This window comes from Chionomys nivalis, chromosome 8, assembly GCF_950005125.1.
Source record: "Chionomys nivalis chromosome 8, mChiNiv1.1, whole genome shotgun sequence".
In the NCBI taxonomy this organism is placed as follows: domain Eukaryota; kingdom Metazoa; phylum Chordata; class Mammalia; order Rodentia; family Cricetidae; genus Chionomys; species Chionomys nivalis.
The window spans coordinates 93,296,542-93,324,363 of NC_080093.1; the positions used below are offsets into that span (position 1 = coordinate 93,296,542).

Here is a 27,822-nt window from a genome sequence, read left to right on the forward strand (position 1 = left end):
GCAATAAGTGGTGGCCTACCAGTAAGGTTCCTTCCAGAGTCTGTCTCCTTCAGCAGCTACATGGCATCTCTCTGACTCCACCTGCTTTCTCTCTAGATCTCTTCCAGGCTGGCTATATTCTGCCCTGCTATAGGCTGAAGAGCTTCTTTATTCACAGCATACAGAGGTGAATCCCACATCACAGACACTCTCTTCCTGCTGCCTGCTCATGCAAGGGCACAGCTGTCTCTGCAACATCTCTGTCTTCAAGCTGCGATGATTCCAACTGTGATAAATACTACTGAACAAAACCTGTGAAATGTAAGACCGACCTAATGAAATGTTCTCCTTTACTTGTCATCATCATGTGTATGATCATAGTATCTCTTCACAGCAATAGTAAACTAACTAAGGCAGATTACATACCTATATGCCACCACATGTGGTTTTCTGCCACTCAGAATCCATGCTAGGGTTCCAGGATTGCTGGGCATGCAAGGTACCAACTGAATCTCATTTCATTCTGAGCCCTACAAAATTTCAACTTCTAATTCAGGGGACGCTGAGTCAATATCAGAGGTCTGTAATAGAAATCCTAACTCATATGGAGCCTATAGAGCCATTCTGGGAAGGGATTCCTCAAAGGGATATAATGAATGCATCAAATCAGGACTGGGAAGAGACCCTGCTCTGGACAGCAACAGAACAACTAGTCTGCAGGACACCCTTGGGCAGCTGGAGAGCCCCTGCAGTTCCCTAGTTTCACTGCTGGGAGTGTGGGAAGTGTCTCTTTAGGGCTCTGCATGGGGCTCCTCCCATCCTGTCCCTGCTGGGTGGGAATCTTGATTGTGAGCAGCTGCCCTGAACTGCAGCTTCCTCTCTGTTCTCAACCTGAAAGTGCTAGAGTCCAGCCCCAGAGGACACTGAAGTTCTCTGTCCTCACACCTTGTCTTTCCTTCCCTTTGAGCCACACCTGCCCTGCAAAGAAAAACCCAGCCAGGGGCTCAGGTGTAAGAGGAGCCCATGGGGAAGGCTTTCTTTCCAACAGGGGCAGCTTTCCAGAGGATCAAGACATTTTTAGATGATTGTAACATGAGTCTGAACATGTAACCTGTCAATTTCCTGTAGCACTGTGTCCTAAGTTTGGGGAAAGCAGAGCCGAATTAGGGGAACTGAATTCCTCTGATGGTAGAACCAGATAACAATGTGCTAGCATCCCATTGGCTGGTAGTTATTTAGTTTCTCTTTCTCAGTTTCAGCCCTTAGTGTCTTAACTTTCATTTCTCTTCTGACTCAGCAGAGATCAGACTTAGGGACGGAGTCCTCAGGACACTGTGGCCTCCATTCGCTCTCTCTACAGATCCAGGATCTCTTGGTTGGTGTCTGAAGGCCTGAGAGCATATCTAGAGGCTAGAATTTGGAAGAAAACACTCTTTGTTTTGGTGAGTTTAATTTGAAACTGATAAGAGTCGGGAAAGAGGAACTGCTTGCTTCTTGCTGAGTGCTGGGGTGGGAGGGGAAGGGAGGGAGAGCCAGAGGATGGTGTGGCCTTGACAAAGAAAACATTCCAACAAAAGACCACAGACTCTACTTAAATTATAATTAAATGAATTTATTAATTACTGCTAGAAGGCCAACAATAGCCTTAAGAACAAATCAAAGGCTTGTCACACATGAGGTTGGAGGAGGGGTGTTTTAAGCTGAGCAGCCAATTATCTCATTTGTGTGGAATGTATAGCTGAGTGAGAAACTGCTGGAACTCCCTCAGCTGTGAGGAGCTCTCTCACACAGCAGTAAGTGGGTTCCTGAAGCCAGAGGAAGCAGTTACTGTTGTGCTTTCCTTTCCCTTTAAGGGACAAGCCACACCCACTCCCATTACCTCTGACCTGTCTGTGCCATCTTTCTTTCTCTGTTTCTTTAGCGTGGCCACGCGCTCTCTTTTCTCTTCCCCCCTCTCTCTCTTCCTCTCTCTCTTCCTCTCTCTCTCTCTCTCTCTCTCTCTCTCTCTCTCTCTCTCTCTCTCTCTCCTCTCCCTCCCCCCTTTCTCCCCTTTTAATAAATGTTTTTATGGCTACTTTTTGTGTCCGTGGGTCTGCTCACAACCACCGCGCATTGGGAATTCTGCCGCATGGCTTCCCTCTGCCGCCGCTCGGGTGCCGGACCCTGGAGCCGGCACCCGGCACCGCTGGGGACCCGCCAGAGCTTGGTCCGTGAGCCCCCCGGGGGACTCCCCCACATTATTTTAGGAATAAGAGTTACTTATAACACTTTTGCAATTTGTAGAGGGAAGCAAGGAGTGAGAGTAGCCAGGAGCTTCTCTTTTTTAGGAATATAGAATGGATGTCTACACCAATGGAGTTTTCCTTATCCATCACACACCCCAGCCACAAAAGAAGGAACCTGTCTGCAGCTGTATTGTCTGCATCTAAAAAACCTAGTTATCGTTCCTTGGTGTCTCTTTAAAAACTGATTTATTTTTCTGGAATGGGGGAACATTTGAAGGATGCTATAGCAACTTAGTTCAATGGAAACTATTAAGTATTGAATTCCTGGTTATTGGGTGTTCTCTACCACCAAGGCAATAAGCTAATCAAGCCGAATTAACAAATCCGGTTTAATAAACAGAGAGGAAACTGCTGGGTGACTCTCAGGGAAGCAGATGGAAGAACATGGGCTAGGTCTGTCAGCCAGGTCTTAAATAGCCTATAGGTAGGGTCTTGAGCAGCCTTGGGGGAGGGGCTGACCCTTGGTGGGCTTTCTAAGGGGCAAAAGGTCCCTTTAAGAGACAAGCTGGGAAGAGAGAGAGAGAGAGAGAGAGAGAGAGAGAGAGAGAGAGAGAGAGAGAAGCTCCACCCATTCCCATTTTCTTTCCTCTATTCAGAAGAGGCAAGCATGTCTCTCTATCTTTCCCAATAAACTCCTCACCTAAGCTCTGTCTTTATGGTATATTTATCTGTTCCTCCGTGGCTCTCACCCACTGCTAAGGTTCCTTCCACTCAGAATTATTACACTGGGCCTGTAGCTTAGGGTCTGTGTGACAGCAGGTGGAGCTCAACCACTGAACACCCCTCCAGCCCTTTTACTGTGCTGCAAGTGCACCACTGCTGAGCTGTAGAGCCTTGAGATTGCCATCCTCTGGCATCGCCTGCCAAGAAGCCAGGTTTAGAGGTCAGCACAACAGCCCCAGCTTCTTAATTTCCCTTTGGGTTCCTCACCCTTTATGATTTTTCTATACTGGCTATTACATCCTGCATCTTTACTGAGTTCACTGGCTTTTCTTTCACCTGGAAAACAAACGTGACTGGGTGGTGGTGGCAGAAGCCTCTAATCCAAATGCTAAGGAGACAGAGAGAGGTGAATCTCTATGAGTTTAAGGCCAGCCCAGTGTACAAAGTAAGTTCCTGAATGGCTATACTACACAAAGGAACCCTGTCTTGTATTTGTTTTACTTCTTTCCAGTACTGCTGGTACTTCCCCTGTCCCGCTGTGTTTACTAGAAATGACAACAATGAACACCATTGTTTTCAGCATGACTTTTAAAAAAGGTTTTCTTTCCATTGCTTTAAATTTGTTACTTAGTGGTGTAGTTTTCATGCATGGCTTTAAGATGAAGAAATTTATGTTTATACCTAAAAATAAACATTTATAGGATTTTTATTCCTGAAACAATGGCGTGTGTTATTATATAGTTTCGAGCAAAAATGGGAAGAGTTCCTCATCTTTCGTTTGCTGATGAGTGTTGTAATATAGGAGCGGCAGGGCTGTGTCTCTGGCATCCGGCCGCCCGCATGGCTAGCTTATGCCCTGAAATAATTACACGGAAACTTCATTCTTTTAAACACTGCCTGGCCCGTTAGTTCCAGCATCTTATTGGCTAGCTCTTACATTTTGATCTAACCCATTTCTAATATTTTGTGTAGTACCACGAGCTGGCTTACCAGGAAAGATCTTAACCTGCGTCTGTCTGGAGTGAGAGAATCATGGCAACTCACTCACTTGGCTTCTTTCTCCCAGCATTCTGTCTGTTTACTCCACCCATCTAAGGGCTGGCCTATAAATGGGCCAAGGCAGTTTCTGTATTAAATGAAAGTAACTCCTCCATCAGATGAGCTGTGGGTTGCCCATTGGCTTTGACTGCTGAACTAATATGACATGTTATCAGGTAAAATTAATTTACTTTGAAGTATATTTCTGATGTGATTTTGAACTCAGTATCCTGCTGTCCTTCATACATGGAATCTCCCATCAACATATTTGTTAAATTTCTAGACCATACTTATGTGGAATATTACTTTAAAGTGTATTGGATTTTTTTTCCCTACTGCTTTTGTTAACAATGAAAAGACATGTTACATTTGCTTTATTAAATAAAATTAACCTAAGATCAAGAGGTTGAGACAGCAACTAGGTGACAGGAGTTGGTAGGGATGGACCTGATGTATCAAGGACTCTTAAATGTGGGTGGAGCAGAGGGACACACTGCTTTTGTGAGCAGCAAGCAAGGAGAAAGGGCTAGCTGAAATGAATTAATAAAAATGCTGTGGTGGCAGGCAGCAGAAATGCTGCAGGTCCCCAAACAGTGGCAGCAGGCAGCAGGCCCTAAGAGCAGCCAGTCCCAGGCAGGGACAGATGCATGTCCCTCAGAGCCTCAGAGGTGGCTGGTCCAGGGCAGGGAGACACAGGCAGCGGCAGGCAAGAGGCAGAGACATGTATAGGCATGCCAGGCAGAGTGAGGTTTGATATTTATTCAGTGAGTTATAGAGGGGGAAGTTAGAAGGGGAGAAGAAAGGAGAGAGAGAGAGAGAGAGAGAGAGAGAGAGAGAGAGAGAGAGAGAGAGAGGAGACAGAAGGGGGAAGGGGAAAAGTAGGTAGAGGCAGGAGCTGCCCCTTTGAAAGGAAGATGGAAAAAGGGAAGGAGCTCAGGCTGGAAGCTGAAGATCAGCCTGCCACAATGGACAGGGGAGTGAGTGGGTGTGGCTTGTCTCTTAAAGAGACAGAACAGATCATTATACTAGCTATTGATTTTTCAAGCTCTCTGAAGGAGCAGAATTTCACCTCAGTCTTTGAATCCTGGGGTCATAGAGGGTAGAGATCTAGTTGAAGTTTACCTTAGTGGCCTTGAGAGAACCTGTGAGGGAACAGAATTTCTACAGCCTGCACCCTTGTGCCCTTCAGACTGCTGGTAGCTGCCAGGTTGCAGGTGCTGATTAGGACGCAGTTGCTTAAGGGGCAGCCACTGTATTTGAGGAAACATACAGGATAAATTCTCAACACTTACAGACACAAGATTCCTTAGAATCTGCAGTGTTTGGAGAAATAATTCCACACATCCAATGTTCTGGCTATCAATTTTGTCCTGGCTGTCACCTTTTTCCTTTGGTGAACTCTATGGGGTAGAGCAGGGTCCTCTGAAAGAGGTCTAAATAGCATCTAAAGGGCTGCTATTTATCCCCTTTTTGTGTATTGAAGACAAGTGAGCCTTGTAAGTGGCCATCACTATACATCTAGTGCAGGGCTTATCTTAACCATTTATACAAACACAGATATTGTCATTTATTAAATGACAATAAGAGAAATCATTGCCTATGAGTTATCAGGAGATGGGACTGTGTACACTCCAGGTCAGCACCAGGCTTCTAGTAAGAGACTGGTTAGCAGAGGATCAGAAAGTCACACTGCCTGGTGCCAATGAAGGAGGAAGTACAGCAGGGGAGAAGTGAGTAGTTTGATGCTTGTAACACTGAAGATATGATTTTGTCCTGGAAAAGAAAGGGAAGGACAGAAGGTCGGTTACACGAGGCTGATGGAAGGAAACACGATCTTCTTGGTCTTCAGTGAAAGGAAATAACAATCCTGCATCTGAAATTAGTCATTTGGGATGAAACATAGCAGAGGACTGGAAAGGATGACAACATGCTCCTTTGCCATGTCTCTGAACTTTCCATATCTCTCTCCTTTGTTCTTTTCCCTTATCATCGAGGACATTCATTGATCTCTTCACGGTTCAGTGCTGATTTTCCCTTTCTCACTTCTGCCCCTTCTCATCATCCCAGTCACTCAGGTACCTGAGCAGAAGTGTTAGGAGTTCGGAGAGACAGACTCGCATCACAGCAACAATGGCCTCATCAGTCCTCGGGATGGTCAAGGAGGAGGTGACCTGTCCTATCTGTCTGGACCTCATGGTGGAGCCTGTGAGTGCAGATTGTGGTCACAGCTTCTGCCGAGCCTGCATCACACTGAACTATGAGTCCAGCAAAGGCAAAGAAGGGGAGGGCATCTGCCCTGTGTGCCGAGATAGTTACCTGTTTGGGAATCTGAGACCTAATTGGCATGTGGCCAACATAGTGGAGAGGCTAACAGGGTTCAAGTCCAGCTCTGGGGAGGAGCAGAAGGTGAATGTCTGTGCACAACATGGAGAGAAACTCCAGCTCTTCTGTGAGAAGGACATGGTGGCCATCTGCTGGCTTTGTGAGAGATCTCAGGATCACCGTGGTCACCAAACATCTCTCGTTGAAGAGGTGGCCAATAAGTATAAGGTAAGAAGTGGGAGGGTGTGGGACACAGAGCAGGAGACAGTAACAAATGGGAAATCTCCACTTGGTGTGTCAGGTCAATTACCTGGACATCATAGGCTCTGGGGTTGGTATATCATTCCATCCTTTCCTACCTTTAGAGTCCTAAAAGAACACAATGACTTATTCCACTTATTTGCACGAGAATCTGCCTGGACTACAAATACTAGGGTAGAAAAATAAATTTGAAACTGTCCTGTAAAGTTGAGTTGATGACCAAGAAAAGCCAAGAACAGAACTGCTTATATTTATCTTCTTATGTTTTTTAATGAATGAATCAGATTCATTCCTACTATCTAAAAACCAGTCCCAGGACGTCCAACCATGGGGATAGTTAGTGAATGATGTGTAGCAGTGAAGAGAATGTGCGTGTAGCATTGAAACATCTGGGAAGAGGGGAAATAATTCCATAGTGAGATGCAGAGGCAAGTTCCGTGTTGGGACTTTGTTTTCTGTTGGTTGTTTGTGAGCGCACATGTAAACTCATGGAGACTGTTGCAGCATGCACAGAGTCTGCAAGTGTCTGCACCAGATGGGATTCTAGAGCTGGAAGAAGTGGGCACATGGCCCATCCGTAGCCCAGAAGAAAGCTCCAGTTGATACCTACTTGTAAGCTTACTTTTCTCCAAGCGAGTCTCACTGGGGAAATAAACTGTTCTTAAGGAAAGGTCCTGTGCCCTGTAGGAGACAGATGACCACACAAAATGAACTACACCCATATTTGGGGGTTCTTTCTCTCATAATGATAAGTCAGGGCTGTACCGATATGGAAAGTAAAGCCTTGTGTCTGGCTTTAAGTGAAATGTTTCATCGAAGCCTTTGTTATGTTTGGGTTAATCTCTAGAGGCTGAGAAACAGTTGCTTTTTTGTTTTGTAACAGGAGACATACAGTGTGTGGATCTGAATAAGAGGAGAGGTGGAGAGGAAGTGGGAGGAGTAGGTGCCAGGAAATCTGTAATCACAATGTATTGCATAAAAAAAAATCTATTTTCAATGAGAAAAAACCTGTGGAGACCCAAAAATGTGAGCCTATTCCTCCTCATCTGAAGGTCAGAGTGTTTGAGCTTATTCAAAGTTGTTGACAGCTGTGGCTACACACCCGGACCTATGGTGTGGTCACTTGGTGTTTTGGACATTAAGATGGCCCATATAGGGAGATGCTCTCCACCATGACCAAAGGACAGAGAATTCAAGCATACTTTTGCTCCCCTTTGAATTAGGAGGATTGACCTAGGGAGAGGCTGCCTTCATTATACTTGGATAGGATGGGTTGACTGCCTAAACAACAGAATGCTTTCCTTGTAATAATGACTTGATGTCTTAAAGTATTGATGCAAGCAACTGTTCTAGTTGTCATTTTTATCATGTTAAAGCAGTCTTTTGCCTTCTTCCCTGTGTTGTATTGAGGTACAAACGTGTATGAAAAGTTAAACAGGAGCAAACTCAGAGAACTCAGAACTCCCAACTCAGTATGTAGGAGGCTGTTAGCCTCCTATTATTATCCTGTGTCTCTTTGATTCTTTCTTATCTTTGTTCCTCCTATCTAACATTTCTAATCCTCATGATCAAACCCTGGAATGTAGAAACTGGTTATGGCTAGGAACCTGGCAAAAGTCACCTAAAAAATGTGGCTCCCAACATATGGCAGCCCCATGTAGGGCAGCCTGTGACAACATAAGAAAAAAATACAATAAAAAAAGGAAAAAAGTTACAAAAGAAAATACACATGGACAGTGTGGTGGGTATGGCTCAATACCAGGACTCTGGCCACTGATGAGTTTGAGGTTATACAGGTGTAGACAGAAATTCCAGGCCAACCTGGGCTGTATAGTAAGACCCAGGTTCAAAAAAAAGAAAAGAAAAGAAAAGGAATATGCAGGTGTCAATTGCAGGGCATGTGTGTATGTATATGTTTATGGGAAAGACCAGAAGAGCTAACAAAATTACCCCAATTTTCTGATGCCAGAATCAAAATGAGATGTGTGTACTTGGTGGGATGACTGACTAAGAGAGATTTCTATGTCTGTCTGTATGGGGCTGTGTGTGTGTAAATCAAGTATGGATTGAGCTGGAGACTGAAGATTACATACTTTATGTCCATAAATCATGGCACATGATATTGAAAAGAGAACAGTCTTAGACCTCCTGTCTTTTCAGAAGGATTTCTTGGCCTTTGACTAGGAACAGTTGTCCTACTAAGCACGCAGCTTGACTCTGCTACATTTCCTCTCCTACAGGTGATGCTCCAGTCTGTCCTGGAGATGCAGATGGCTAATGAGAAAAGATGTGACCAATTGAAAGATGACCTTCAAAAGGAGAGAACTTTCTGGGAGGCAAGTGGGGACCCTACCTCCTAAAGAAGTTAGCCTGATGCCTGGGAGGAACCTGGGCAAGAAGCTCCCTGGCTCTTCATTCCTTGGAGGCTGATGGGAACAAGAGGCCTTGATTAGTCCTCTCTGCCTGTTCCCTTGGAGCTGAGGCTGCAGAGAGAGTGCATCAGACCTGAGCCTGGCTGTGTGAGGAGCTGACAGCATGGCAGGGGCCTGGTGAGAATGGCACTGAGTCCTGGGACTCTTCCTGTGGTGCTTTCTGGAACTGACCATTGGGAAGATGCGTGGGAACTGTTACAGTTCTATTTTTGGGGTTAGCTTTTCTCAGGGATTCAGAGGTAGAATCAGGGATATACAGGCAGGAACTGGAGTCAGGAACAGCTGTGTGAAAACTGAGTCACACCCACATACCCACTTTGGCTCAGGTAGCCTTGGTAAAGGTGATCTGAGATCTTTGTTTTGGAATGTCATGAACAGACACTGAAAAGAGACAGATGCCTTCCCTTCCCAAGCTCAGTTCCTGTTTAGAACTCCCCATCAGAACAGTGGTTTTCTGTCTTTCAGTCCCATTAGGACAGTCTGAATAACTCTCCATTTTCTTATCCCTGAAGAGTCAAATACAGAGGGATGTAGAAAATGTCCAGAAGGAGTTTAAAGAAATGCGAAAATTCCTGGACTCCAAAGAGAAGAATGAGGTGGAGAAGCTGGTGCAAGAGGAGGAAGACATTGTCAAAAGATTGGAAAAGTTTGAAAATGAACTGGAGAAGCAGAGGGAGTCAGTAAGAGACCTCATCTCAGCTGTCAAGCATCAGTTGCAGTGCTCAAACGTAGAGATGCTGCAGGTAAGACTACAGGAGGTCGGCAGCTGAGAGTCAGGACACCTGGAAGCCATTTCCCTCCCTTTGTGCTGCTGTGATCTTCCTGGGGAGGACAGTAGGGCTCTCTGGACCCTTCCTGAACTTTTTCCTGAACTAGTTTCAGAAGCTGGGGAAATCATTGCATGCCTGGATGGCAAGCAGAAATGGCATGTTTTAGTTTATCAAACAAAGTATAGTAGCAGAATCTTGGAGAGATCTGTTGCACCATGGGTAGTTACTACCCTACTGCATTGTGAGCATGTGTGAAGCATATTCAACAGTCTTTTCACCTGAATTTGATATTAGTGTCAATGGTCTCCCCTTGGATGTTTGGAGACTTTCACCCCCACTGTCTCTGATTCAGTGGTGTGGCCAGTGGGAGGGCAGATGCCATCTAAGATCTCAGAGAGTTTCCCTCCTCTGTCTTTGAGTTGCTGAGATGAAAGATGTCTTCTCTATCTGTACACGTATAAAGTTTGTATTGCACTTTATGTCTATCTCATTTTTAAATACTTTAAACCAAAGTCATATTCTGGTGATGAATGTCTCTGTAAGAATTTGGTTCCTTCACCTCAATTGCCAATCTTATAGACCTTGGTAGTTCTAGGAAGTTATACTCCTTTAGTTTATTGGTTTACTTTGCATTGATTTAATTATTATTGAGGACACTCATTCATCACCTATATTAGATGGAATTATGCACCTATATTAGATGTCTTTCTTTTGCTATAGACTTTTGCTCTAGGTAACTCCCTTTCTGTTGCATATTTGGCAATTAATTTTCACAGTTCAGAACTGTTTTCTATACCTTTGGGCTACATGTGGGCTACTACCAGGCCTTGTTCCTCTCCCCTAGGCAAAAGCAAAGATCTGCTTTTCTGCAGTTATCTTTATCAGAAGGCTTTTGGTCAGTGCTTAACATCCAAGGAAAGAACATTCTATTTAAGGTATTCACAGATATACAAGGACGTAGAATTACTACTTGCCCTAGCTAGTTGCTAGAAGAATGGTCACATTTCTCAAAGATTGTAACTTGACTTAAATCTACTAAAGTTATTTGAAATCCAAACATGAGAGAATATTTGCACAATATTAGGTCTCAAACCCAGTATATATGGCTAACTAGGGTGTCCACTTAACATATCAGAGTGGACCTGGTGGGTCAGGTCTTGATATCTATTTATATAAAGGAGCAAAAATTATATTGGAAAGATGAAAGAGGATATTTATTAATGTGGCTGCATTTGAAAGATGGACAAAAGGGTTTTTTTTTTAACAAAACCCCTTTGTCCATCTTCATTTTCTCAAAGTATTATCAAAATTTAAGTAGAGAACCAAAGATATACAAAAATGAGTATTCCTTGTCAAAGTGTGATCTTTCTTCCATCATTATCTGGGCTATAGACTTGTAGAAGGATCTGAGGGCTGCGATCTTGCTACCCGGCTCCTGGCCACCTGGCTAGCTTATGCCCCGAAATAATTGCATGGAAACTGTATTCTTTTAAACACTGCTTGGCCCATTAGTTCTAGCCTCTTAATGGCTAATTCTCACATTTTGCCTAAGCCATATTTAGTAATCTGTATAGCACCAGTCTTACCGGGAAAGATTCAGCATGTCTGACCTGGCGGTTTGCTTTATTGCGTCTGCCCTGGAGAGGAGCGGCATGGCTTCTGAGCTCACTTCCTCTTCCTACCCAGCATTCTCTTCTGTTTACTCCACCCACCTATGTTCTAACCTATCAGGCCAAGCAGTTTCTTTATTAACCAATGACCTTCCTCCATCATAGACTCATACTTTAATTTGGTCTGGTAAGTAATTAAAAGTGCTTGAAATCTTTTTTCAGTGACCAGTTCTCTCTGAGCTGTTTTTCTTCTCCAGTGTGAGAATCCTGGAGAAATTCCCATTTTGGGGGATGATTATTGTTTCAATAGTTTTTCAATTTAACACATATGTCTCTTTAGATTAACTTCTTATCCTGCTAGAACAATTACAGAGAAAAGAAAAAGAGATTGAGAGATTTGTTAGTTGGTTTTAAGTATCTAACTATCTATGGTTCTAGTCCTTGTGGCTTCTTTATTCCTAACATATTTAATTGTGTCTAAATGACTCAAATAATTTAGGAATCAGCTTCTTATATTGTTAGTTGTAAGTAAGGTGATGGAGAGCTGACATGGAGTATGGATAGAGTCATGTGTTTGCGTGTTTAGTTGTACACACAGCAAAACCTAGGTAAGCTTTCAAACTACCATTTATTCAACTTTGCTCTCCAAAACCTTGTAGTATGGGACAGAAAATAGTCTTAGTTTACATGTAAGTCAAGTAAAGAGTCATGTATTCTGTTTATATCTTGTCTTGGAGAACTGTGGGTGACAGATTTAATTCTCTGAATTTGTCTCTGCACCCAGTGAGAGTGTGACCAAGATTTGCAAGAACATACAGAACATGTTAGTGACTGTGTTTTCTCCCTTCTCTCTAGGGTGTGAATCATGTCCTAACAAGGTATGTGTGAGCTGACATGGAAGAATAGCCCTGTTGTGTGATGGGAATGATTTAGTATCTGACTAGAATAAATCTCCCGTGGATTTGGGGGAATTTAGACAAAGTGTTATTCTGAAGTTACAGTAAGAAGGAGGAAGATGTAAAGAAAGACAGGCTCTGACTGTTTTGTAACTACTGGGGACAGATTTGATTCTCTTTTAGGGGACTAGGTAAGGGGAACCATAGAGTTAGGCTCAGCAGTGGGAAGAGGCAAATGGAATCACAGGAACTTTCAGACTCCTTGTGGTTCCATCATTCTGTCCATGCTCTGTGCTTGTGTCTGGCTCTGTCTGCAGCTCATAGGTACTTGATTGATAGAGTTATCCTAGATAGGGTATGTCTTCCTTGTCTGCAGTGCTTACAGAATTGTATACTGGGAAAAATTCCTGTGGATCTGTGTTTTTCTCATGGGGATAGAAAAGATCTAGAGTTCCCTTGTGGTTGTACTTAAATTTTTCTTTTCTTTTTTTTTGTTTTTATTTATTTGTTTTTAAAAACAATCTTTTCTCTTACATATCAATCCCAGTTCCTACTCCCTCCCCTTCTCTGTTCTTCTGTTCTGCCCACCTTCTCCCACCCCAACCCCCATCCACTCCTCAGAGAGGGTAAGGCTTCCATTGGGGAGTCAACAAAGTTTGGCATATCACTTTGAGGCAAGACCAAGGCCCCTTCCCCTATACCTAGACTGAACAAGGTATCCCTCCAAAGAGAATGGGCTTCAAAAATCTAGTTCATGCAGTATGGATACATTCTAGTCTTACTGCTAGTGGCCTTACAGACTGCCTATGTCACAGAACTGTCACCCACATTCAGAGGGCCTAGTTTGGTCCTATGCAGATAACCCCATTGTTAGTACAGAGTCAGTGAGTTCTCACTAGCTCATATCAGCTATTTCATATTATCACTCCTCCCTCTCTTCAATGGGACACTGGAACTTGGCCCTGTTCTTAACTGTGATCTCCACATCTGCTTCCATCAGTTCCTGGATGAAGGTTCTATGATGACAATTAAGGTAGTTGTTAGTCAGATTACAGGGGAAGGCCAGTTTAGGCACCCTCTCCACTCCACTATTGCTTAGGACCTTAGCTGAGATCATCTTGTGGATCCCTGGAAATTTCCCTAGTGCCAGGTTTCTTTCTTGTACCATAATAGCTTGCTCAATGACAATATCTGTTTCCTTGCTCTCCCATTCTGTCCTTTCTCCATCCTGACCATCCCATTCCCTCATGTTCTCTTCCCCCTCCCCTTCTTCTAATCCCTTTACCTTCTGCCCCCCCTTTCTCCTCCTCTACTTCCAATTCTCTTAGGAGATTTCATCTATTTCCCCTTCTAATGGAGATCCTTGTTTGTCTCTCTTATCTAACTTCTCTGGGGTTTTGGACTATAGGATCATTATCCTTTACTTTATATCTAGTATCCACATATGAATGAGTACATACCCTGTTTGTCTTTCTGGGTCTGGGTTACTTCAGTCAGGTGGTTTGTCTCTAGTTCCATATATTTGCCTGAGAATTTCAACATGTCATTGTTTTTTATCCCTGGCTAGTACTCTATTGTGTAAATGAACCACATTTTTAAAAATCCATTCTTCAGATGAGACATCTAGGTTGTTTTCAGCGTCTAGCTATTACAAATAGTGTTATGAACACAGTTTAGCAAATGTCCTTTGGTATGAGTGTGCATCCATTGGGTGTATGCCCCAAAATGGTATTCCAATGTCTTAAGGTAGATTGATTCCCAATTTCCCGAGAAATCACCATACTGATTTCCACAGCAGCTGATCAAGTTTGTACTCTTTCCAGCATAAGCTATCATTGGTATTTTTGATCTTAGCCATTCTGACTGGTGTAAAATGGTATTCAGAGTTGTTTTGATTTGCAGTTACTTAATAACTAAGGATGTTGAGCAATTCCTTAAGTGTCCTTTGGCCATTTGAGATTCTTCTGTTGAGAATTTTTTGTTTAGATCTGTATCCTATTTTTAATTGGATTATTTGGTATTTGATGTCTAGTTCTTTGAGTTCTTTATATATTTTAGAGATCAGTCCTCTGTCTGATGTGGGGGTTGGGATTTTGATGTGGATTGCGTTGGATCTGTAGATTGCTTTTGGTAAGATGGCAATTTTTATTTTGTTGATCCTATCTTTCCAAGAGCATGAGAGATCTTTCTATTTTCTGATATCTTCTTCAATTTCTTTCTTCATAGACTTAATGTTTTTGTCATATATGTCTTTCACTTCTTTGGTTAGTGCTATCCCAACATATTTCATTTTATTTGTGGTTATTATGAAGGGTGGTGTTTTCTTATTTCTTTCTCAGCCCATTAATCATTTTTAATGAGGAGGATTAGTGTTTTTTTGAGTTGATCTTGTATCCTTCCACATTACTGAAGGTGTTTATCAGTTGTAGTTCCCTGGTAGAATTTTTGGGTTACTTATGTAAACAATCATATTATCTTCAAATAGTGAGAGTTTGACTTCTTCCTTTCCAGTTTTATTTTTCTGAGAAATCGCCACACTGACATCCAAAGGGACTGTACCAGCTTGCTTTCCCACCAGCAATGCAGAAGTGTTCCCTTTTCCCCACAACCTCTCCAGCATAAGTTGTCATCAGTGTTTTTTTTTTTTGTTTGTTTGTTTTTGGTTTTTTTTTTTTTTTTTTTTGGTTTTTCGAGACAGGGTTTCTCTCTAGCTTTGGTGCCCGTCCCGGAACTAGCTTTTATAGACCAGGCTGGCCTCGAACTCCCAGAGATCTGCCTGCCTCTGCCTCCTGAGTGCTGGGATTAAAGGCGTGAGCCACCACCGCCCGGCTTCATCAGTGTTTTTGATCTTGGCCATTCTTACAGGTGTAAGATGGAATCTCAGAGTTGTTTTGATTTGTATTTCTCTGATGACTAAGGATGTTGAACATTTCCTTAAGTGTCTTTCAACCATTTGAGATTCCTCTGTTTAGAATTCTCTGTTTAGGTCTGTATTCATTTTTTTAAATTGGATTATGTGGGTTTTCTGGTGTCCATTTTTTTGTGTTCTTTGTATAGTTTGGAAATCAGACCTCTGTCTGATGTGGGGTTAGTGAAGATCTTTTCCCATTCTGTAGGCTGTCATTTTGTCTTGTTGACTGTGTCCTTTGCTTTACAGAAGCTTTTCAGTTTTGGGAGGTCCCATTTATTAATTGTTTCTCTCAGTGTCTGTGCTGCTGGGGTTATATTTAAGAAGTGGTCTCCTGTGCCAACGCATTCAAGTGTACTTCCCACTTTCTCTTCTATAAGGTTCAGTGCGGCTGGCTTTATGTTGAGGTCTTTGATCCATTTGGACTTGAGTTTTGTGCATGGTGATAGATATAGGTCTATATTCATTCTTCTACATGTTGATATCCAGTTATGCCAGCACCACTTGTTAAATATGCTCTTTTTCCATTTGATATTTTTTGCTTGTCAAAAATCAGGTGTTCAAAGATGTGTGGATTGATCTTTGGGTCTGCAAATTAGTTCTATTGGTCTTCCTGTCTTTTCTTATGCCAATACCAAGCTGTTTTCAGTACTGTACCTCTGTAGTAGAGTTTGAAGTCAGGGATTGTGATGCCTCCAGAAGTTCTTTTATTGTACAGGATTGCTTTGGCTATCTTGAGTTTTTTACTTTTCCATATGAAGTTGAGTGCCATTCTTTCAAGGTCTTTGGAGGATTTTGCTGGACATTGCATTGAATATGGATATTGCTTTGGATAAGATTGCCATTTTTACTCTGTTAATTCTTCCTACCCAAGAGCATGGTAGATCTTTCTACTTTCTGGTGTCTTCTTCAATTTTGTTCTTCAAAGATTTAAAGTTTTTGTCATACAAGTCTTCTACTTGTTTGGTTAGAGTTACTCCGAGATATTTTATGCTATTTGTGGCTATTGTGAAGGGTGTTGATTCTCTGATTTTTTTTCCCCATGACTTTTATCATCTGTGTACAGGAGGGCTACTGATTTTTTTTAAGTTAATCTTGTATCCTGCTACATTGCTGAAAGTGTTTATGAGTTGTAAAATTTCCTTGGTAGAATTTTTGGGATCACTTATGTAAACTATCAGCAGTGAGAGTCTGACTTTGAGAAGAACTTTTATTTTTTTGTGCTTGGGTGAAATGTTCTAAGATGTCTGTTAAGTCCATTTGAGTCATGACATCTGTTTGTTCTCTATTTCTCTGTTAAGTTTCTGTCTTGCAGAGCTGTCTATCAGTGAGAGCGGGGTGGTGAAGTCTGTTACTATTAGTGTGTGGTATTTGATGTGCAATTTAAGCCTTAGTAATGTTTCTTTTACATTTGTGAGTACTCTTATATTTGGGGCATAGATGCTCAGAATTGGGACTTCATCATGATGGATTTTTCCTGTGATGAATATAAAATATCCTTCTAAATCTCTTTTGATTGATTTTAGTGTGCAGTCTATTTTGTTAGATATTAAGATTGCTACACCAACTTGTTTCTTAGGTCCATTTTATTGGAAAATCTTTTTCTAACCCTTTATTCTTTGGTAATGTGTGTCTTTTGGGGTTTGATTGTGTTTCTTGTATGCAGCAGAAGGATGGATTCTCTTTTTGTATCTCTGTTAGCCCATGTGTTTTTGTAGGTGAATTGAGTCCATTGATATTAAGAGATGTTAATTACCAGTGACTGTTAATTCCTATTATTTTCTGGTGGTAGTATTTGTGTGTTTCCCTTCTTTGGGGTCTGCCAGTGTGAGGTTATCTGTTACCTGTGGTTTTGTGGTTGCAACTGACTTCCGTGGATTGGAGTTTTCCTTCTAGTACTTTTTGTAAGTCTGGATTTGTGACTAGGTATTGTTTAAATCTGGTTTTGTCATGGAATATCTTGTTTTCTCTGTGTATAGTGGTTGAAAGCTTTGCTGGATATAGTAGTATTGACTTGCTTCTGTAGTCTCTTAGTGTCTGCAACATATCTGTCCAGGACTTTCTGACTTTCAGAGTTTCCATTGAGAAATCAGGTGTAAATCTTATAGGTCTGCCTATATATGTTACTTGGCCTTTTTCCTTTGCAGTCATTACTATTCTTTCTTTATTCTGTATATTTAGTGTTTTGATTATTATATGATGAGGGAACTTTTTTGGGGGGGTCCAGTCTATTTGGTGCTTTGTAAGATTCTTGTACCTTTGTAGCTATATCCTTTTGTAGGTTGGGAAAGTTTTTCTTCTGTGATTTTGTTGAATATATTTTCTGTGCCTTTGAAGTGGAGTTCTCATTCTTCTTTCCTTATTATTCATATGTTTGGTCTTTTTCATCGTGTCCCAGATTTCCTTGATTTTTGCATTAAGAATTTGTTGGATTTAACATTTTCTTAGACTGATGTGTCTATTTCCTCTATTGTATCTTCAACACCTGAGAGTCTCTCTTCCATCTCTTGTAATCTGTTGTTTATGCTTACATCTGTAGTTCCTGTTCATTTATCCAGATATTCAATTACTAGAATTCCCTAGGTTTGTGTTTTCTTTATTGCCTCCATTTAAATTTAGTCTTGAACTTATTGAATTATTTGCTTCACCTGTTTGATTCCTTTTTTTTTTGTTGTTGTTTTCTTGGCTTTCAGTAGAGATTTATTGATTTATTCCAATTTTATATTTCTCTTTTTCTCTTTTTCTTTAAAAGAGTTTTTCATTTCCCCTTTAAGAGCCTATATCATCTTCATAAAGTTATATTTAAAGTCATTTTCTTCTGCTTTTTGTGGATTAAGATGCTCATGCCTTTCTGTTGTAGGACCATTAGATTCTGGTATTGCTATATTGCTCATCAGGTTTTCAAATGTATTCTGAATGTATTCTTGCATTGGTCCCTACCCATCTCTTCCTCCAAGTGGTGAAGGCAGTGTCTTTGCTTTTTGGTTCAATTCTTGAAGTTGGCGTCTGTGTCTTAGGAATCCTCTCTTGAACCAATCATTGCAGTTGCTGCCTTGTCCCAGGGAGTTGCTATTGGTCCCTTCTGTGTGTCAGGGAACTGCTGCGTTTTCATGGGATGGGTGTGTTTAGAGGCAGAGTGGGACTTGTAGTTACAGGGTCTGGTGGGGGGTGATAAAGCAGCTTTCCTGAAGGAGGCTTGCCCAGTGATCACTAGTGCAGCTGAGATGGGTGTGGAAGGGTCCTGGGGCTTTGCTTCAGTTCCTAGGGCCTAGAGACTGTGCTGTCCAGATGGGAGGCTGGCCACTCACCTCTTGGCCCACTCTGTGCATTGCAGTCTGTATCTCAGTGAGTCGCTGAAGGTCTTGGGTACTTAGATTTTTCAAAAACAACTTGAGTCTGTGGGCACAACTGCTCCACCTAAGCCACATACTTCAGAAGACTGAAAAGCTGTGCCCTTCTATGTAAAGAGTCACATGCAGATTGTCAGCATCAGGCATGTTCTGAACATATGCAGCTTATTTCTGTATAAGTTGATGTTCCTATCTTCTTTTCCAAAACTGTCTTCTTAAAATAGAACTTAATTTAGAAGCTGGCTAAGAGTATCCATATTGACAAAAGTATTTGAAGTCTTGATTTTCACCAGAGGGTTTTCTCAGACTCTATGACTCTATTACCCAGGAGCAGTTTCTGCACCCCAACTTTAGACTGTTCTTGAGAACACAGCTTCCTTCCTTCCTTCCTTCCTTCCTTCCTTCCTTCCTTCCTTCCTTCCTTCCTTCCTCCCTTCTTTTCTTCCTTCCCTCCCTCCCTCCTGCCCACCTGCCTACCTGTTTTGTTTTTCAGACAAGGTTTTACTGTGTAGCCTTGGCTGGCCTGGAACTCACTCTGTACATCAGGCTGTCATTGATGTCTGAAATCAACCTACCTCTGCCTCCTAAGTACAGGGATTAAAGGCTTTTGGCCCCCTGCCTGGCCTACACATTAATTTTTAGGTACCTTAGTTTGATTTGTTTTAAGATTTGCTAGTTAATCATTTCTTAACAGTTCCAGGAGGGAAGATGTGAGAGTGGGGAAGAAAGTTTTTAACTGTACGAGTGAGCAGCTCTGCTCCTAAGAAGACATTCGAAATATCACACAGCAAGTAACTGTGATGGGTCATGAGTGTGTCTCTCATGTCTGCAGGGTTAGTATCTACTCTCTCCCTTCTCAAAATTCTCAGGAGAACTTCAGGACCTCTATGGTTAGAATGATAGGGAGTGATAGGGAGTCCATGGTTGTAACATGAGGACTTGCTTGTTGGGGTTTCTGTCCTGCCCAGTTCCCACAGCCGGCAAATCCCAAAGAAAATCCCAGAGGTCTACATAAGTTATAAACTGATTGGCTCATTAGCTCAGGCTTCATATTAGCTCTTATACCGTATATTAGCCCATTATTCTAGTATATGTTAGCCACATGGCTCAGTACCTTTTTCAGCAGGGCAGGTCACATTCTGTTTCTTCGGTGGCTGGACAGGACTGGGAAGGAATGGGCTTCCTCCTTTCCAGAATACTCCTGTTCTCTTTGACCCGCCTCTACTTCCTATCTGGTTGTCCTGCCTATACTTCCTGCCTGACTACTGGCCAATCAGCATTTATTTAAAATATAATTGACAGAATATAGACAATTGTCCTGCACCACATGGTGGTCAGAAGTCACACTGTCTGAGATGTGGAGGTCAATATTTTGTCCCTAGGAGTCAGACCTTAAGTCTAAAACAGCCTAAAATGGTTCCAAGGAAACACAGAAGGATCGTACCAGCTCCGGATCTGAAGAGCATGCTGCAAATGTTTCAAGGTGAGAGCAGCTACATTCTGCGGTTACCTGGGGGACTTTAAGGGGTGGCTGGGGCTGTACTCTCTGGATAGAGAGTGATGTCTCTGATCATGGGTAGAGAAACTGAGAAGAGCAGATAGTGTGTCCCAGTGATGGCAATATATTTAATGGACATCATCATTCATCCCGTCCTATGTCACTGTTTCAGACCTTCCCCAACTCCGCAGAGCACATTGACTTTAATGTTCTCATTCCCTTGCTTGCATTTAATGCTGTGCATTTTCATGATTTCAGAGCTCCGGAAAGCCCAGCGCCACTGGGGTAAGGAGAAATCCCACCATCAGCCTCTCTCATCTTAATGTCTTTCAGAGTTTATTTCTCTACTAATACTTACATTTTATGTTACTGCTCCCAATATGCACAACAATCTGCCTCTCTTTGACTTTAAAAATGGCTCTGCCAAGATCCCTCTCACTTTCTCCTCAGGCCATTGCAACTTAAATCACAAATAAGGCAGTACCTTGTTTCTCATGTGACTCATAATTTATATGTCTCATTTTTCTGCAGTTCACGTGACCCTGCCTCAACTCAACAATAAAAACATTGTCATTAATGTGGACAAAAGACAAATACAACATAGAAGTGGTTATAGAAGAAATTTGCAAGTTTCCGAGTCCTATGATTTAGGTGTCCTAGGGTATCCAGCTATCTACTCAGGAAAACATTACTGGGAAGTAGACGTGTCTAGCTGTGATGCCTGGCTCCTGGGAATAAATGATGGAAGATGTGCTCAACCCCAGCTTCATGCAGTGAATGAAAAGGGCTTCAGAGTCTTAAAAAATTCTATTGTTAAACAGGATGTAAAATATCAGCCAAAATGTGGCTACTGGGTTATAGGGATGACGAACAGGTCTGTATATAATGCCTTTGAAGAGTGTTCTGTCACCCACAATGCCAGTGTTTTGCTCCTCTCTCCGACTCATCCTCCCACTCGTGTTGGAGTTTTCCTGGACCGAGAAGCTAGCACTCTCTCATTTTATGATGTTTCCAACCATGGAGCTCTCATCTATAGATTCTGTGACTGTTCTTTCCCTGATGCTGTTTATCCATATTTTAATCCTATGACATGTTCAGAGCCAATGACAGTCTGTGGGTCACCCTCCTAACCCCTCACCCATATTTGCACAGTGCCCCATGTCTGATGTAGCTCAAATGCCCAAAGTCCATGGTATCATTACAGTTTTTTTCTATCATTGGTTGTAGGGAACCATGGAGTTACATGAGAAGCATGTGTTATAGGTTTTTCAGGTTAGAGTCCATGGCTCCTGCCTTTCAGTTTCTGAGATACTGATGCACTCCCTCAAACAGTAAAGCATTCAACCTACTTTGTGTTGCTCTGTATGTTTCCTTAGTAGTCAAGGACACATGGAAGGTTGACAGGCCATAGGTCTTAGACATTAATTTTGGGTACCCTGTATAGCTTCTAAACTTCATTGTTTCCTGGCAACTAAAACTGTATTGATCCTGGAAATTATGATTATATTCTGTATAAAAAGTTTGATTGTTCTCAACAAAATTGTCACAGCCTCTGTCTTGCTGTGGTCCCTCCAATCTAGGCCTTGTTTAATTCCTTATGGCTATATCAGGTGAATTGGCCTGGTAAGTAAGCACTGGCACTAACATCTGGTCTTTCTATTTTAATACTCTACACTTCTAAATACAAACCAGTATGGATTCTTTTCCTTAATCCAGTTACTTGTCTGTTTACAAGACAATAGCAATTCATCTCTTCCCATATTTCCAAAGACAATGACTCCTCACAAGGTGAGGTAAGACCTCTGCTAACCCGCTCTTCCTGTTTTGTGGTGCTACAGATGGCAGCCTGGGCCTTGTGCATGCTGAGGAGGTGCTCTGTCCCTGAGCCACTTGTCTCAGCTCTGCCACGTCTAAAACCCCAGTCCTCTGTCACTGACAGAAAATGACAGAAAGTTCTTCTCCAGCTTGGAGAAAATATATGTCAGAGTCTCCAGCCTAGGAATGAGCCTTTAGTTGTACATCAGTTTAACTACAGTGCTGTGTTTCATCAAAACTTAATAAGGAAATATCTCTAATGGTAACCACTAAGACTGTGTTCAGAGTACCTGGGTTCTAATCCTGTCATTCCACATAGTAGTGTAACCCTGAATAGCAACCTCAAAAACTTAAGCTTTGTGGGGTTTTTTGATTTTTTTTGCTTTTTTTGTTTATTGTTTGTTGTTTTCACAATTTTACTGTTGTAGAGTGCACAATACTGTAGGTCAGTGTCAGAAAATAGATTTCAGCTGTGTTAGGAGGCTCTGAGGGTAGAAGCATTTTCCTCCAAGCTCACTCTCTGACCTGAGTTCAATCAATTAAACCTCATGTTGGAAGGAGGCAGGCAACTCCCACAGATTATCCTCTACCTCCGCACACATGATGCAGTACGCACAGGCCTAGACACATACACAAATGTGAACGCATTATGTAAGTTTTTAAAAAAGAGCAAGTTTGATGCACATCAAGCATCCACTGCACACTCAGTAGTTGCTTTCTCTGTTAGTTACTGGGGAGATGTCCTGGAATGGTGATCCATGCAAAAGCGGGCAAATGGGAGGAGTGAAGATTTGACTTTCCTGATATCTTGGTGTTAGATCCTGGAATCTGTCACTAAGTGTATTCTAAAATGTTGTAGATATCTATGATTATTGTTTTGTTTTCACACTTATATTTTGAGAGGATAATTGTGGGGTTCCTTTTGTTTCTTATGAAGTACATTAAATCCTGTGATTTCCATTTCACAGTGAATGATGGTGTTGCCCATGAACTACCCTTGTGATGTGTTGTGAAATATGAACAATAGAATGTTTCTAGGAAATTACATTGCCTCTGGCATATAAATGATATCCACTATGGTGTCTGTTTTGTCTCCTTGATGTGATCAGTGTGACTGTAATAAAGGATTGGTGAGGTTGAATACCAGAACCTGGCATGATGGTTTTGATACAATCTCAGTACTCAGGAGACAGAGACAGTACAGTTGCTGTACATCTGAGTCCAGGCTCAATTAAGAAATAAGACCCTGTGCTGTTTTGTTTTACATTTAAAGAGGTTTTTGATGAGGTAGTTGATTCAAGAGGACACGGTGAGATTTTACTGCTCAATACGGAGTTTATTTGGAGTCAGATTGCCATAAGTAAACAGAAAGACTGAGATGACACAGCATAGTGGGTGTTCCCAGGAGAGTTCAGGCTCCAGGACCAGAGAAGACCAAATGGAGGGATTTCTGGATAGCGTCAGGGGCCCAGTGGTGGGAGAACAGGACTGTACTTATGCTTTGTAAGATGAAGGGGTAGGTTCATAGCAGGAGCCTGTAGCCAGGCAGGAGGCACGGCAGTCATGTGACACACACAGGATACCCTTTCATGAAAACTCACTTAGGTTGGTGTGACACTGGCAAGGGATCTGCTGGGGACTCATTTTGAGTAGAGCTCCATCTTGTCTGTATCTGTGACTGCAGAGAAGCAGTTACAGGGCATCATGCAGATTGGAGATTGTAGCACTACATGCTGGCAGAGTATGTATCAGCCACTCAAAACATCACCATACTTTGTTTGAAGAATCAGAATACCTGTAGTAAAAAACAATGGATGATTTTTACTTTAATCAAATTATAAATTCATTATAGAAAAAACCTAACTTCATAGCTCTCTTGTGTCCTTTTTGTTTAATAATTTTTCTATAATTATGTTTCATGGGAAAGCCTTTCCTCTGAACTAAATGCCACTGTGTATTTTGCACAATTACTCACACATTGTGGCACTGCTCAGCAGTATGACCAGTGCTGTGCTCTCTTGGCCGCCTTCATTTTTGTCACTACGTTTAGGGATTGATTGCAGACTGATTTGACCACAAAGTCAAATCTTTGTATGGAGACAGGAGTGAAATTGTGTCTGCAGAGAAAGTTCTTGAAGACCTAAATGACTGTCTGAACATTTTATGGTTTTAATTCCCAAGAAGACTGTTGGAAGAAACAGAGGAGGTACTGGTTCAAATCTGTAGTAGACAAAGACATGGTTGCTCATTCCTCTAACTCCTTCTGTATAGTATTTTTTAAAAATATATTTCTTATGGTTTATTTAAGTTTCTTTTATCTGCATTGGTGTGAAGGAGTCTGATCCCCTGGAACTGGATTTTCAGACAGTTATAAGCTGCCATGTGGGTGCTGGGAATTGAACCCAGATCCTCTAGGAAGAGCAGTCAGTACTTTTAACCGCTGAGCCATCTCCAGCCCTGTTGTATAGTATTTTGACTGTGTTTGACAAATAAAGCTTTTTTTGGAGTCAGAAGACAGGGCTAGCCACTAGGTGACCATAGAGATTTAGACAACTGGAGACAGGAGACAGGAAGTAGCAAGGCGAGAGAGGATCTGGTCCTATTTGGACAGAGGAATGGAAGAGATAGGAAGCAACTGTTGGCTGCTCCCTGTTCTCTGATCTTTTAGATTCTTACCCCTGATTTTTTTTATTGATAAAGATTAATTAGTGCTACAGCCAGCATAGCCTGGATAGCCGAGATTGGCGTGGAATGCTGGGATTGAGATCGAGACATTGCTTTTTCAGGTGGAAGAACAGCAACCTTTATTTTGCCCTGCAACCTTTTATACCTCTGCTTCTGTGGAGACCCACTGGCCAGAAAGAACACAAACATCCTTGTCAATTTAGACCACAAGTACGTTCCACTGTCAGTCAGGGGGAGTGGAGGCAGCTGAATGAATCACGACAACTACCCCCCCATTTTATTTTATAATACCTTGCCTGTCATGGTGAATAGCCCTCTAATATTCACTGTTTTAGGGAGCATTCTTCCCCCAAAGTATTGACCGTCCATGGCTACCCAGACACTTGGCCCTAAACCAAGTATCCCCAGGACTGACAACCAACGAGCCAGAACAGTGCTGCAACCATCTAGCATGCACTAACCAGGTGGTAAAATTAACAAAAGCAGTATTCCAAACCCCTCTCATATGATGGCTGAGTTCCATAACAGTAGCAGAAGCATGCAATACAGTGCCATGAGTAACACACATAACATGATTAACTGTTGAAAAGTCCAAAGATAGTCAGCTTGCTCCTGAACCAGAGCTACTTGTTGGTTCAAGGTCAATATGCCCAATTGAATATGTCCAAAGCATTGCTGACTCTTTTCAGCCTGCTGGTTGACAGTCTCAGCCATCTGCACTGTCTGTGAGAGATCAAGTCCGGCAGCAGTAGCTGTGGTGGAAAAACTCTGCTCCAGCTGCCTTCTGGCCCCAGCAGCATTCACTCTGGACCCAAACTGCTGCATAGAGTGGAGCAGAACTCAGGGAAGCAGGCTCGCTGCTCCTGCTCCTGAACCATTGAAGGGGCCCTGCTTTAACAATCTTTTAGGGAATTTGGGCGTCGTCAACCTGTCTGCCTACTTCCTGCTGAGTGGGGGTGCTGCGTTCTTGGGAGTATTTTACATCAACATTTCAGGGGGTCTCGGTGATTCAAACCACATAAATTTGCAATGAATCCACAGGTTTTAATAGTTACCTATCCTGAGGGTTCTAAATCTTGTATTATATATGCCTTGGCTAAGTCATGAGAGGGAAGTAACTATGACTATCTAGTCTTCAACCCCATCAAAGTCCTGAAAAGGCAAATAATATTACTTGAGTAAACAGGAAGTACAATCAAGCAACTTTCAAAATTTGCAATAAGTGACAGAGACAACTGGCTACCTGGGTAATCACCCAAAGTCTCATTTGCAATGCTGGAGCAACCAAATTTGGCTAAGGCCTAGAGTAACTGACAGACCATTTTTAGAGGCAGGAAAAATTTTCAAAACTGTCTTACCCTGTCTTGGCAAGGTTTGGTAGTCTTTTTTTTTTTTTATCTTGTTGTAAGGAGAAGGCTGCTTGTTCATCCCAGCTACCCAGCTAGCTTCAGCCCGAAATAACCACACAGAAACTATATTAATTAAAACAGTTTAAAATTATATTAATTAAAATGCAGTCATGACCCAGACACAGAACAAGCAAGATGTGACTGCCTCGCTGAAAAAGGTACTGAGCCACATGGGTAACACAGAAGCCTGAGCTAATGGGCCAATCAGTTTTTAACTAATGTAGACTGCTGTGTGATTTTTTGGGGGGAGGGGCTTAACGACTGAGGGAACTAGGCAGGACAAAAACCTCAGACAAAAGAATGATGCCCACCATGTGGACAGCTCCTCACCCCTAGAGCAGTCAGCAGGAAACCGGCAGTCACTATTTCCCTACCCCTTCTTAGTTTCAAATTAAACTGTGGACTTGGGGAAGAGAAATCTGAAGGTCCAGAGAGGTCCAGGTATTTTTCCAGATGGTATTCACTCTCTTCTTTACTAATGTTTAATTTTGAGCTGCTCCAAGAATCTTATGTTGCAAGACAGACACTGCTGTCCATCCCTTCCTCGCCACCCCTGCAAGCAGTAAAGCCAGAAGTGTTTGAAATCAGTTTAAGGCCTTCTGTGTAATAGTGTATTTACCCATGATTCTGTGGGTTATTTCCCTTGCTTCTTTCTCTGGGATTAGAAGTCCCAATCTTTCTTCAACTTCTTTATTTTATTTTATTTTATTTTCATTTTATGTAGCAACTACAGGTCTCCCTTGCTCCCATCCTCCTGCTCCTCCCCCCACCTATTCCCTATCCTTCAGCCATTCCTCAGAGACAGTAAGGTCTCCCATAGAGAGTCAACAAAGTTTGGCACATCAAATTGAGGCAGGACCAAGCCCCCCGCCCCTGTATCAAGCCTTAACAAGGTATCCCACCATAGGGAATGGGCTCCCCAAAGTCAATTCAGGCACTAGGGATAAGTCCTGGTCCCACTGCCAGGAGCACCACAAACACACCAAGCTACACAACTTTCCCCCACATTCAGAGGGCCTAGGTCCCATGCAGATTCCTCAGCTATCAGTCCAGAGTCCAACAACTCTCTCTAGCTTGGGTTAGCTGTCTCTGTGGGTTTCCCAATCATGATCTTGTCTCCCCTTGCTTATATAATCCCTCCACCCTCTCCAACTCGACTCCAGTTGCTTGGTCCAATGCTTAGCTCTGGATTTCTGCATCTGCTTCTGTCAACTACTGAATGAAGGTTCTATGATGACAAATATAATAGTAATCAATCTGACTACTTTTGGTAAGATGGCCATTTTTATTATGTTGATCCCTAGCCAAGATCCTGTGCCTCCTGGGAGCACTCTTAATAAGATTAGTGCAGGGTATATCTGTGCCTACAGGGACCCCTGACACCTAGGTGGATGGTTGGGTTGTGGGGTGGAGTGCAGCTTGTAGATTACAAGGTCCACTGAGGTTTAGTGGTGGAGCTGCCTGCCTGTGGACTGGCTAGTGGGGCTATGATGAATGGAGGTGGGCTCGGGGTGTGTCCTGGGACCTAGAACCTAGAAACTGGACCAAGAAGTGGTACAGATCCCATCTGTGTTGAGAAGGGGCTGAGGTCGTGGGGGATGGGTGGGTTTGTGAGGCAGAGTGGGATTTGTAGATTACAGGTTTTGATGGCCAGTGATAGTGGAGCGGTCTATCTGCAGAAGCCTTGCCTGCTGAGTGGCTAATGGAACTGCAATGAATGGGAACAGGTCTGTTCTTTTTAACTATCCTCAATTCTGTGCCGATTTATTTTATTTCTTTGCATACTCGTTTAAAGTAGGCAGCCATAGCTGCTGTGTGTTCATAACTGTGACAGACAAGTCATATACAGAAGACAGTATTTTATAGTGCTCCTCTCTGTCCTCTGGCCCCTATTTCCCTTC

General features: G+C 42.4%; 1 protein-coding gene across 4 annotated transcripts in view; it reads left to right on the forward strand.

Annotated features, from left to right (window-relative positions):
• The window catches only part of LOC130879722 (tripartite motif-containing protein 30A-like), a 90,906-nt gene extending 67,952 nt beyond the window's left edge, over positions 1 to 22,954 (forward strand). Inside the window, exons 1-8 of one of the 4 annotated variants that reach the window (XM_057778500.1) lie at positions 1,283 to 1,421; positions 6,033 to 6,515; positions 8,789 to 8,884; positions 9,493 to 9,723; positions 12,216 to 12,238; positions 19,897 to 19,997; positions 20,271 to 20,297; positions 20,544 to 22,954. In XM_057778500.1, the coding sequence (XP_057634483.1) occupies positions 6,096 to 6,515; positions 8,789 to 8,884; positions 9,493 to 9,723; positions 12,216 to 12,238; positions 19,897 to 19,997; positions 20,271 to 20,297; positions 20,544 to 21,142 (1,497 nt within the window). In that variant the 5' untranslated portion in view covers positions 1,283 to 1,421; positions 6,033 to 6,095 and the 3' untranslated portion in view covers positions 21,143 to 22,954. Of the gene's footprint in view, positions 1 to 1,282; positions 1,422 to 6,032; positions 6,516 to 8,788; positions 8,885 to 9,492; positions 9,724 to 12,215; positions 12,239 to 19,896; positions 19,998 to 20,184; positions 20,230 to 20,270; positions 20,298 to 20,543 lie in introns of those variants that run through there. The other 3 variants (XM_057778501.1, XM_057778502.1, XM_057778503.1) reach the window with 3 other exon arrangements.
• Positions 22,955 to 27,822: the final 4,868 nt, after the last annotated feature.